General features: G+C 32.2%; 1 protein-coding gene across 4 annotated transcripts in view; it reads right to left on the bottom strand.

Moving 5' to 3' along the window:
• Positions 1–2066: 2066 nt before the first annotated feature.
• Positions 2067–12554, bottom strand: part of LOC131037540 (endoribonuclease Dicer homolog 3) — a 100061-nt gene continuing 89573 nt past the window's right edge. For 3 of the 4 annotated variants that reach the window (XM_057969726.2, XM_057969731.2, XM_059207404.1), the window contains 2 exons: positions 2360–2459; positions 2067–2282 (listed from right to left, as the gene is read on the bottom strand). In XM_057969726.2, coding sequence (XP_057825709.2) covers positions 2135–2282; positions 2360–2459 — 248 coding nt within the window. In that variant the 3' untranslated portion in view covers positions 2067–2134. The remainder of the gene's footprint in view (positions 2283–2359; positions 2460–12554) is intronic. The other variant, XM_057969729.2, reaches the window with a different exon arrangement.

Raw genomic sequence — 12554 nt, 5'->3', positions numbered from 1 at the left:
AAATGAAGGCTAAAAGATAGAGGGAAAGAATGGTCAAAATGTTGAATAATCCGTCTAAAGATCAAAGGCCAAGATAATAGAAGATAAGAGGTTGGATAGACAAGGGACGATGAAGTAGAGAGAAACCTTTAAGGGAACAACATGAATCAAGAGTAAAATTTGTTGTTCAAAAATATTATGTTCATTTTGTTGAATAAAGGATAAGTAGATATCATGAAACTCAAAGGTTTTAGCATAAACAATGAAAACACTACTAAACAAGGGTAGTAAACTATGATAAGAGGACAATATTAAGAAGAGGACATACTTGGGATCACTAAGAATATATATGAAACCCAAATTATTGCATAGTGAATCTTTAAAAAATGATAGTGTTTCCTAGGAAAAGACAACAAAAACAAAGCTTGTTAATTGGTTAAAGACAGTCCCACATTAGAAGATATGTTATAGTCTATAAGATAAAAGAGAAAAATAAAAGGTACCAAATTCCTTCAAACCACAATAACAATTTCTTCAAAATGTATGATAGTGACTTTCACACCACAATGATGGGGGATTCAATAAAAATGGCCCTCAAAGGATAGTGCATTACATATAAAGATATTAGTCATGCTGAAGAGGTCTGTTACAAATCAAGTGTTTTTGTCTCCAAGTCAATGCGACTATTCAAACCATGACAAAGTTGTGGAATGGCTATAGAGGATAGTGCATAGTCAAAAAGCCACGGAGAGAGGATATTAAAAGCCTTGAAGAAACTCAACAACCACTCCTCCTAGGCACCCAAGTAGGTGGAACTAGTTTTTTCCAACATTTATTTTCTTCATAGATGAAACCCTATATTCAACAATCTATTTTTTGAGATGAGATATAGGAGTCCTAGGACCTAGTTTTTTTTTTAGTTTTTACAAATTTGTGCTAAGTTGTAATTTTTGAAAATTCTTCCAACAAGAGAATATTGTCTTGTAACTCAAAACCAATCAATTTTATGACTAGACAATAGATGCAATACTTGTTTTCAAGAAAATATTACGTATTTTTAAGACTATATTGTTGTAAGAACATCTTTATATCAATAAAATTCAATGTTATTGCCTTCAAAGATAGTTCCTTTGTGTGCAATGTGATGTTTGATGCATACTTCATGTGATTTTGTGAACTCCTCAAGTAATTATCTCATTTGTAACACCTTAGAAAAAGAGAGCACATACATTCATGCAAGTTGCTAGTTGTGTACTGATATAACCAACCACAATTTGTGAAATAATATCATTTTCCTTTTTAAGACTATGTAAATTAAAACCTTTGTGCAAAATACAGATGTATGAACACATTTAATGCTTAAGTTGTAAGAAAAAATAACTAAATAGTAGAGAAATTGTGTCAAAATAGTGGTATAGGTCTTATTAATAATTTGGTGCGTCACCATAAAGTAGTCTTAAGTATCATTTCAAGCTATTTATTTCTCTTTACCTCAACAAAGTCAGTAGGTGAGTTAGGATTTAGGTGATAAGTGAGGGAGTCATCCTTCTCTAGAGGTTCATTTTCAAGGTAGGTAGCCCACAACCTGAAAATGATCCAATGTTTCACTAAATTATTGAGTTGATAGCTCAATAAAGGGTACAAGCTTTAGTGATAATAAGTATAAGAACATAATTAATTACCCACTAATATGAGTGCCATCACCATATGAAATAGTAATAATCAACACAATATGTATATGTATGTGTGTGTGTGTGTGTGTGTGTGTGTGTGTGTGTGTGTGTGTGTGTGTGTGTGTGTGTGTGTGTGTGTGTGTGTGTGTGTGTGCGCGTGCGCGCGCACTTGATTTTTATAAAAGAGGTTTGATATTTATGTTGTTCACAATCATTACTGAAATGTTAAATAGACATAATCCATGTTTTTGAAGTTCCACCAACATGTTATATACAACCGAATCTTATATGCATGTGCATGTGTGTGTGTGTGTGTGAAAACATTGTAAAGGAAGACATTGATCATGTAATCATCTCTATTTATAATTTAGGTACAATTACAAAAAAAAGGGTCTAAAAAAATGGGCCTTCACAAATTGTAAGTGCTTGATCTTTATAAAAGAGGTTTGACATTTATGTTGTTCACAATCATTACTGAAATGTTAAATAGAACATAATCCATGTTTTTGAAGTTCCACCAACATATTATATGCAGCTGAATCTTTTGCATGTGCATAGTCTCTTTCTTGTTTGCCTTGAATTGAGAGGCTTTCTTTATTGGGAATGTCTACCATGACTTTGAATAAAAATCTACATAAGCAAACCATAAGTGAATAACAGTTGAGTGCAAAAACATAATCATTATGAAAATAGAGTTTAGAAAATACTTGTTTTCATGAGGCATGCCAACTTCTTCTATCAACTCAAATTTAGGTCTCCTAAAATGCATTTTTTGGCACACTTCATTTAGATTTTTTCTATAAACACCTATTCATGAAACAACCAAAAAATGCATATTGTGAAATAGATCGCCATAAAATAAATACCAAACAATATTACTCTATAGGAAATTCTTATTAGTTTGTAGGTCTAAGTAATTTCACTATCTATAAAGCTTATTTATTTAAAAAGTGATTATGGCTACTTGTTTTTAAAGATTTAATAGAGTTGTAACTATATATATTTTTTCAACAATATCTCACATCAATACACCACTCTTGTGTCGCAATAATATTCATGACATAATATAATGTGTCCATGTTTATTTAAGTTAAATGCAAGTTATTAGGGGTAATGTTATATGGTCATCTTTTATTTCTATAATCTCTAAAAGAACACATGAAATTCATCATAAAAATGAGGATTAATCAATATTAGTCTATAAGAAAAAATCTTACCAATTTGTGGATCTAAATTCAATATTTATAAAGCTTATTTATTTAAAAAGTGGATAATGGCTAATTAATTTGAAAGCTTTAATAGAGTTATAATTATATATACTTTTTCAACAATATGTCAGATCAATACACCACTTTTGTGTTGTAATAATATATTTTATTTAAGTTCCATGTGAGTTATATCAGTGGTAATGTTGTATGGTTAACTTGTATTTCTAAAATATATAGAATAACGCATACAATTCATCTTGAAAATTTTGTGATCTAATTATTGCTATTTTATTACAGATGTATCTACATAATTAAAAGTCTATTTAGAAAATTGGTGATTTTATAAAGTATGGTAAATGGAACTAAACTTTGGCATCTTTATATTATAGTCAGACAATGTTTTTATTCACTTAAAAAGTATGTTAAGTTCATCTTCTAAGAATATAGTCCCAACATCAATGAAAGATGGGTTATTTTTAAAATTACAATAAATCATTTGATAATTTTAGACCCTTATATATTTCCCTAGTCCTAATCAACTAAACACACCACCTAGACAAGTGGACCATTCACCTAAAGCCTCCCACATAAGTAAATAATCTTATTATTTAATTAATCCCTTTTCCATCTCATCTCATGTAAATAAATAAATTATTATTATTGACACCTATTTTCCACCTCACATATGGCTAAAATAACCAAATGATTATTATTGATTAATTATGGTTTTATTCCCTTCACCTATCCTAAGAATAAAGGACACCTAAGAACACTTGTCCTCATAGTTCAAATATTTTATATACCAAACCCAAGGATAAAGGACTCTTAGGTACACTTGTCCCTTATGTCTCTCATTAGCACAACTACTTACTAAATTTAGTAAATACAACATATCCCTTCACATTCTAACATCTAAATCTCAACTCTCCATTCCCTCCTTGATCCTAGAAAAATATTCTCATTCATTTTCCACCGTTGACCTCTCCCTCTCATCTCAACCACCCATTGCTCTTCCAAAATCCTATTAATTGAGGCACTCTCTCATCCATTTTCAGTCCATCACACTTAAGCTAAGTACATGCTATCAAAATATGTAATGTTTAAGCAAAGAAGCATCTAAATACCAACTATCATTGGAGCAAATCATTCAACATCGGAGTGTTATTGATAATGTTATTTTGATTGTCCTATTTCTTTTGTTTGAATTCATTTGTTGAGATTTGGAGTAGTTTGAAATAGGAATCTTGTGTTTTGCATTTGCCTCCCTATTCAACTTTGAATTATTGCTTATAATAATTATTTAGTGTCTCTCTAACACACTTCGTATGAAAATTTATAAACATATTCCTTCGATGGTAAACCTTGTAGATTCCATGTAAACAATATTAAAAGGAATTCACCATAATCATTCTTCTTCCTATTGATCAATTATTTTGATAAGATACAATGCTCTCAAGATAAATAAAATAGAATATCATGCCATGAGATTAATTATGAAGTATGAATTATAGGCTTATCCAATTGATTCCATCAATGTCTCTAGTTAATTGCATAGGAATTTCCAAGATTTTTTTTAATTTTTTTTTAACAATAAAAAAATTAGTATCTCAAACTCCCAACTTATGGAATTCTTATCATCAAATGTAATGTGCTTTTTGTTTGAAAATTGGAGATGTGTTCATCTCAGCCCTAGTTTGACTATGTATCTAGGGATGCATAGGGTTGTGGATGTAATGAGCTTCTCGTTTGCAAATTGGAGATGTGTTCATCTCATCCCTAGTTTGACTATGTATCTAGGGATGCATAGGTCGTGGTTGTGTTTTTTTCCTTTGAATTGATTTCTCATTGTCTTTGCTTCATCATGCAATTGTGATTGGTATCTTATGAATTCATTGTGTATAGACCACCCACATGTTCAAGATGATGTTCCTCAACATGTCGATTGTTGGTATTATTTTTATTCATTCGTGTATGATATTGTGTCACGTTCCTTATGAGCACTTAATGCATTCTTTTGTGATGATAGTTCATGTGATGTATATGTCATGGTATTATACCTAATTTTATTATGCTTCAATTCAATGATGTGTGATATATTGGTTAAATGTACACTAAATGTGATTACAAACTTATGATGTTTAGAGATATTCATGTTAAAATGGAATGATAATGTGATTTATATCAATAAAATGTAATGAGATTATGATTATGATGCATATGTCACATTGGCCATAACTGTTTAGCCCTACCCATCATACTCGTTCGAGTATAATTTTTTGTTAAAATGTTTAGTGAGATACCCCAAATATTGTGGTTGGTAATGCTCTGAAAACCCTAATTCTTATGTGGATGACCAAAAAAGAGTGTTTGGGCATTTTGGTGTTAACTTATATTTATTGTAAATTAAAATATGAAAATGAGCTTTTATTGTTTAAATTGTATATTCTAAAATATAATCCTAAATTAGGCTTATATGAAAATGAAAGACTGGTATGTTAAAGAATATGTTTGAATGTCTATTCTGGGTCCAATGGTGAACTCGGGAGAAAATTTAATTTTCAAACAAAATAAAATTGTTAATTGAGTTTTAGGGTGTTAAAAGGGAAATAGAGTTTGTTTTGGAAAGAAAAAAAGGTGCAGGGAAACTCCTCTCCTTTTAAATTTGTTTTGTAAATTGGGAGGGAAAATTGTGAATGGAATTGAGTGAGATTGCATTCATTAGGATAAGATTAGGGAAGTAATCATGCTACCATGTGGATTCAAGTATATGTTTTGTGTGTGTAAAGAAATTCACATTTCAAGTTTTAGCTAAAATTAAAGTTCCTCATTTCTTCTCCATTTTGTTTGGTTCTTGTTTCTAAATGATTCAAAGGTATTTAATGGACTAGAAATTACATTTCCACTGGTTGTAGAACCGAAATTAATGTTTCATTTAATTATATTGAGATTTTTTGTGAAATTTTCCAAAATACATCGTTATTATGCCTATTTTTTTGTAGGATAATAAAAATGCTTATTTTATGTTAAAAAGAGGGTGTTGGGCACTTTTAAACCAAAATAGTATTCTCAAAAATTTGATTTAACAAATTTCAAGTGAAATTCGAAGGTATTTAATGGAGTTTGAAGAAATTTCCTAATTTTTGTGCTTTGGAGAAAAAATGGAAAATGTGAATTTATGATGAATTTAGATGAATTATTTGTGGAAATGATAGTATACTTATCAATTGTGAAAAGAAATATGTTTGAATCATGTGTGAATTTGGCAAAAATGAGAGGTATTGGGAAATGATACATTATTGAGTATTTTATGCTTTGTGTTTGTTTTATGTCATGCTTGTTGGAGAACTTGATGAGCCTAGGGTGTAGGTATTAGAGAGGGTTATCATTGGAGTTATTTGTTCAACCCCACAAGCCCATGAATCACCTAAAAGAAAAACACCTATGACATTTGAAGAGAAAAAGTAATTAGTAATGTTATGCAACCTTGAGAGAGATTGATCCAAAGAGGATTTTGATATTGAGATTAGCATGTAAACGAATTGGATAGATTATAATGAATGAATGACATGCTTTATAGAAAGCAAGAGAAACCTAATATAAAATTAGGAAACTAAAGATTCACTCAACTAAGTGAACTTAATCTATTATTAGTCTAATCTAATAAAAGATAAAAAGAACTTGTGCTTAGCTTAAATGAATAAAGTAATTAAAGGACCTGATTATAGAATCAATTCGATAATGTCCTAACTACTCCAACACCTCTATTTAAGATCAACTTAGGGATAAGCTAAAGAGATAATGAATGCATGGATGGATGGGTCCCAACAACATAGGGTTGATTAGGTACCCATGTACAAACCAATACAATTTCTCACAACAACAACAAAAAAACACTAGTGGGACAAAACTCTTCTCCAAGAGAGAAAAAGAAATACAAAATAATACATGTGACAATAATGAAGGACTCAAGATGTCCCCACAAGTATTGAATCAGTCACATAAGTACAATCAATATTCCCCCTCAATAAGAGAAAGAGTGAAAAGTATGAAGCCCCCAATAAAGAAGTAGCTCCTATGCCAATGATGAATGTTTGAAGACATAACACAATCCACTGCCTACAAACAACATTTTTCCCCTTAGGATGAAACAAATCTACTAGAGATATGAGAAGCCACTCTCATAAACTGGAATAAGTAGGAATCCAAATCCAAATTGTGTGTGCCTCTAAAAACTACTCAAATGTCACTATGTCCATGAAGGATGATGATGTCACAAATTAAGTTTATGCTTAATCAATATAGAAGGTGACAATCAAGGACTGTGTGAAAACTAATGTAGAACAATCTCCATAAGCATAGAAAATAAGCTAACAACGCTAATGTGGCTACCAACAAAGAGGAGATGAATGTCCTCTAGATAATCCTTTATATTTGCGATATGTGACTCCACAAACAAGAATGATATGCCCGTAAGATACGAATTCCAAGTAGTTGTGTTTAGAATAACAATTTCTTGTTGCACTAAATCAATGGGGGCTATATATGAGCCAATGCCAAGGTCATCAGGAACAACAAAAAAAGAAGATGATTGAGATGGGATCTCAATGTGAGGACTAGGAACTAGAAGACAATTCTCTGATCCATCAAACACACAAGACCTATGATATTATCAAGTTCCTCTAAATTATCATTTGAGGATAACATTGGATGATCAAGGAATGTCCTGATGTGCTTTGCATCATGCTAGATGGTTTGTTTGATGTTGCATTGTGACTGCAATGGGTGTTTCAAAGTAACTGCTCTGGTTCGGCTGACAGATGTTCATTTGCTTGTAATGAAACTTCAGGTGGCTTTGCTTTCTTTGTAGACTATGTTGCATTAATCTTGGGTCCCACCTTGGTGTGTGGAGATTCACATCGAGCCTATTCATCTGGAACACATGTTTTGGGCTGACTTGTGGTGTGTTGCTTAGTGTATCTACACATTACTTTGTTTTCGACCTTGAAGGATGTGTGATAGCATGTGAATCATTTCGAACTTCTTAGAAAGAAGAAATATGATATTTTAGGTCCTCTCTATCTCCTAGATTGGACCACATTCACCATACTTATGTTTTGGTGGCCGCTTTGATAGGACCTATGTTTGTCCTTTGCTTGGTTAACCTAATTGATGTTTGCAATGAAAAAGATGGTATATATAGAAGATCAAATTGATGTTGATGGTGTAGATGAGTGTGCGGATCAATATGTCTATTGTGTTTACATGATTATATCATTTGCAAAAGTTGTGACAAAGAAAGGGTGTGGTGCTTGTTGTGAAGGTGATTGCTTGATACAAAGATCCAAGGACAACTTCATATTTGGAGATCGTCAAAGGCTATGTTGCCAAAGGCCTATCCATTCTTGATTCATACATTCATGTACCTTGCTTGAAGATAGTGTCTTCATTGCAAACTCTATATCTTGCCTGGAGGTAGTGTGTCTCAGCCTGCAAGTCATTTGTATCTTGCCCTAAGATAGTACATCTCAACCTACATGTCCTATAGGGAGTAGTGTGCTTCCTTGACAGTGAGCCTAAAACAAAATTGTAATAATTTCTTATATTGTGAGTTGACTCTCGCTGTGGTTTTTCCTTGTTTGGGTTTTTCATGTAAATTTATGTTCTGTTGTGCATGGTGTTTTCATCATTTTATCTTTCCTTGTTGTTGATAAGAGTAAGGTTAAATTGATTGTAAATTGTGGAATAAAGTTTAAGTATTTGTTCCAAATTGATTCAACCCCCCCTTCTTAGTCCTAAAGTGTGTTCAACAGTTGTCATGCTTGAACAACAAATTAAGAGGCAAAAGACCTCTGACCCAAAGGAGAAAGGGAAAGATCCTATTGAGATTATGAAGATAGAAGATGTTTTAGAGGTTCCAACAGGGATGATTGTCCCTAGTATGCCTGCAAATAAGAGTGAGGAGTATTTGAAGGTTTTCACTAACAAAACTAGTCTTCACAAACTCATCATTAGAATTAGATGAGATGAGTATTAGAAAAGGGTTGTAGAAGAAAGGAATAAGGTTGACCCATCCCAATGGAAAGAGGTGGCAAAGCAAGTTTTGCCACAAATAGATTTCAAACAAGACAATATCACTCCTGAACAAGATAGAAAAATGGTAAGAGATAATGGCATGTTATTGTTTCCTAATTGGAACATAGCAACTACGCTTGCCTTTCACACAATAAGGAGACAAAACAAATAGATATCTACCACAAAAGAATAGGTTGAGTAAGCATTCTTTGGTTAGGGGTTCGGCCCAAGTTTTGAAACTCTTGCAATTTGGGCATTGGCTCCCAACACTAATAAGTTGAATGTTGTTAATAACATATAAGAACTTAAGGGAGTTATGGTAATAAAGAGAGTATCAGAGACTCCCGCCCTTGAATTTGCATCCCTAGTTATCAACACTACTCTATTCAGTGAAGCAACAATCAAGAAATTGCAGAATGATCATAATGATCTACAATAGAGATACATGTGGGTTTTGGTAAATCTCAAGGTACATTATGAGGAGTTAGCATCATCTAGTGCTCATGTTCCAATAATTGCAAACCCTTCAAAGTTTGCAGAAGTCTTTCCATTGGATAGAGAGGCTTTTCTCTTTGAGATCAAGGATTTGAAGGAGAAAGTGTGAGAAATAAAAGAATATAAGATGCAAGTTATGAGAAAAATGGTCTCAGATTTGGTTAACCATAGGTTAACTAGAATAAATGGTAGGTTGGATGAAGCATATAAGGCCTATGGTGACCTAAATTTTGCCTTGGCCAAGAATGACCAAGATTCAGATAATCTTAAGGAGATTAGAAATAGAAGGATGTCAAGGACTGCAGTACAATTAGGTAGATTGCTAAGGTGTCAAATTTTGATCTTGAGAAGTTTGCATGGTTGAAAGATGCTATTGAGATTATGGAAGCCTTGGAGGAATTAGTGACCTGCATGCTCAATCTTAACAAGCAATTGAGGGAGAAGTTGAAGCCGATTGACTCTATGGATGGTAAGGTTATGCCCAACATAAACATTGAGAAGGGTCAAGCTAAAACCTTAGAGCAATGGAAGGAATAATTCAATAATGTTGACCCAAAGGCGGTATCCTCTATTTGTGTTGATAGTGAATTAAACATGGGGTTAGTGAATTCAATATTAGATGAGATGTATTCTCTATAGATGCAATGTGATAGTTTTAGCAAGGAAGTAAGGGCAATTTCAGATGTAAAATATGCTAATCATAATCATAAAATTGTCAAGAATTAAGAGTTCCAATGGCTTGATGAGAGGACATAGGTGGCATGGGAAGAGAATTATGGAGGATAGAACATACTTGCATTTTAGTAAGTCATCAAATTTCAATCAGATTAAATCTAGTTTAGTAGATGACTTAGTTTTTGACAATTTTGTGGCAATGCAACATTCTTGGCCTATGCAAATGGATCAAGCATCAGAATTGGAGCACTGTATTAGCAAACTTGTTATTATTGATGTATTTTAAATGCAAAATTAGATATTGTTATGGGCACAAGTTCCCAAATCTATTTTATAATTTAAAAGTCAAAATATTGTAAAAGTTGTTATAAGGTCCTAGGCCAACATGTTTTCTAATTTTCCTATAAAAGGGAAATTGTAATTTGTAAAAGGAATCCTAAATGTTCTAAATGTAATTGAAAGATAGTCAAATTGGATCTAGTTGAAAGTTTTGTGATTTTTAGGGATATTTAATCACGAGAAGTACCATTTATTGTTGCAAAACAAATTTTGTAAGTAAGTGGAAAACTATGTATGCCAATTTTCTATTCAAATTGAGCTAAAAACAAAAACACTTCGTGTGTGTACTTTACAATTGTCCACTTGAATAATGCATTTTACTTTTAAGTGAAGAAATCAAGGATTTTTAAGCTTATCAATATACATTTATTGTATAGTGTATCTTGTTTACTGCTTCTATTCAAGTAATGGATTAAATATGCTTTAAATGAGATATGGGGGAATATGTATTATATTGAGGTATCCTTAAGTAGAGTTCCAAATTATACCCTTTCATGGATATATCATTGTATGGCAATGATATCATTACCAGTCCTTTGAATAATGAGTTGTGTTGTTAGAAGAAGGTAGTTGCATGTAGTATTTGACTTTGTTGCCCTAGATAGACATCAATTTGAGAATAATTTTTGGTTTGAAACCTATATTCTCAAACCCTAATATAAAAAAACAACTCTTTATTTTCTTATAATGTATTCAAGTTGTTCCATGTTCTCAAGGTGATGAAAACAAGCTTTCTGGAGGACATGTCCCTGAGCCTATTTGACTCTCCCAAAAATGGGGATGTCCCAAGAATGTGAGGATGCCTCAACAACATCCCCAAGTTATTCACAATGAATCCCAAATTTTGAAAGTAATTTGAATTAAGTATTAGTGTTTGAGTTTTGATTTATTAATTTATTTGACTATGACTCTCATGTGAACTCTCAATTTAACACAAATGTTATATATTAAGGTTCTATAATGTATATATGCATCCTTTATCCATGTTTTCATATGAATATTTAAAACTTCCCTATATATTTTAAATTTTCCATATATTTAATATAGTCATCACCTTTTCTGTCCCCTAGTTGTCCCCAAAAATGGCTCAAAAAATCAAGGACTCGAAAACATGTCCCCCCATCCCAAAAACTCAAGTAACCTTGGGTGAAATAGATATCTTATTGAGGGTCTAGCTAATTTGATGTAAAATCATTTAGTCCTTAATACAAGTGTGAGAACATATTTGCATTAATCAATATCTCAATGTAAAAAGGCCAAATCTTATAGACATTCTAATAAGCGCTACTCACCTAGGTCAAGTAAATCCTAAAGTGTATAGGAGAACACATCATTTTCTCATGTTCACTATCCACTGATTTGAGAGTCTCAAGGATTAAAGATGGCTACTTTCTATAGATAATTAAGCAATCAGTTGGAAACACCAACAACTCCCCTTGAATACACACTTCATTTGAAGAACTTAGTGACTAGATGAGAGTGATATCGCTCCTAGTTTCTCCCTTAGGTACTCAAAAGTCTTTATTGGAAGAGGCTTTGTGAAGATGTTCATAATTTGTTCCTTTGTAGTGATATATTCCAAATTTAATTGTTGATCTACCACCCGTTCCCTTAAGAAGTGACACTTGAATTCTTTTTTATGGAGTGCGTGATTGGATTCTTTGAAATGTTGATTGAACTTGTATTAATATCACAAAATATAAACATAGGATGATTATTCTACTCTTATATCTTTCAATGTTTGCTTCATCCATAAAACTTGAGTGCAACAAGATTGTTGCAATGTACTTTGCCTCTATAGTGGATAGGGAAACTAATGCTTGCTTCTTATTCAAACAAGAAGCAAGTTATCTCCTAGAAAGAATGCACCACCACTTACACTCTTTCTATCATTAAAAATTTTGTCCTAATTTGCATCTATATATGTTGTTAAGGTGAATTCTTCACGTCGTGGATACCATAAGCCAAAATCTAGTGTGCGTTTCAAATATTTATATATCGTTGACTTGAACATGAATTTATTTAGGTACAACCTAAAACCTTGCTACCATGCCAATTACCTACATAATATCAAGCCTTGAAGATGTCACATACAAATGGATTCCATCATTGA

This window comes from Cryptomeria japonica, chromosome 6 (assembly GCF_030272615.1).
Source record: "Cryptomeria japonica chromosome 6, Sugi_1.0, whole genome shotgun sequence".
In the NCBI taxonomy this organism is placed as follows: Eukaryota; Viridiplantae; Streptophyta; class Pinopsida; order Cupressales; family Cupressaceae; genus Cryptomeria; species Cryptomeria japonica.
Note: the sequence above shows the minus strand (reverse complement) of the source record. Positions and strands in the feature narration are given on the sequence as shown.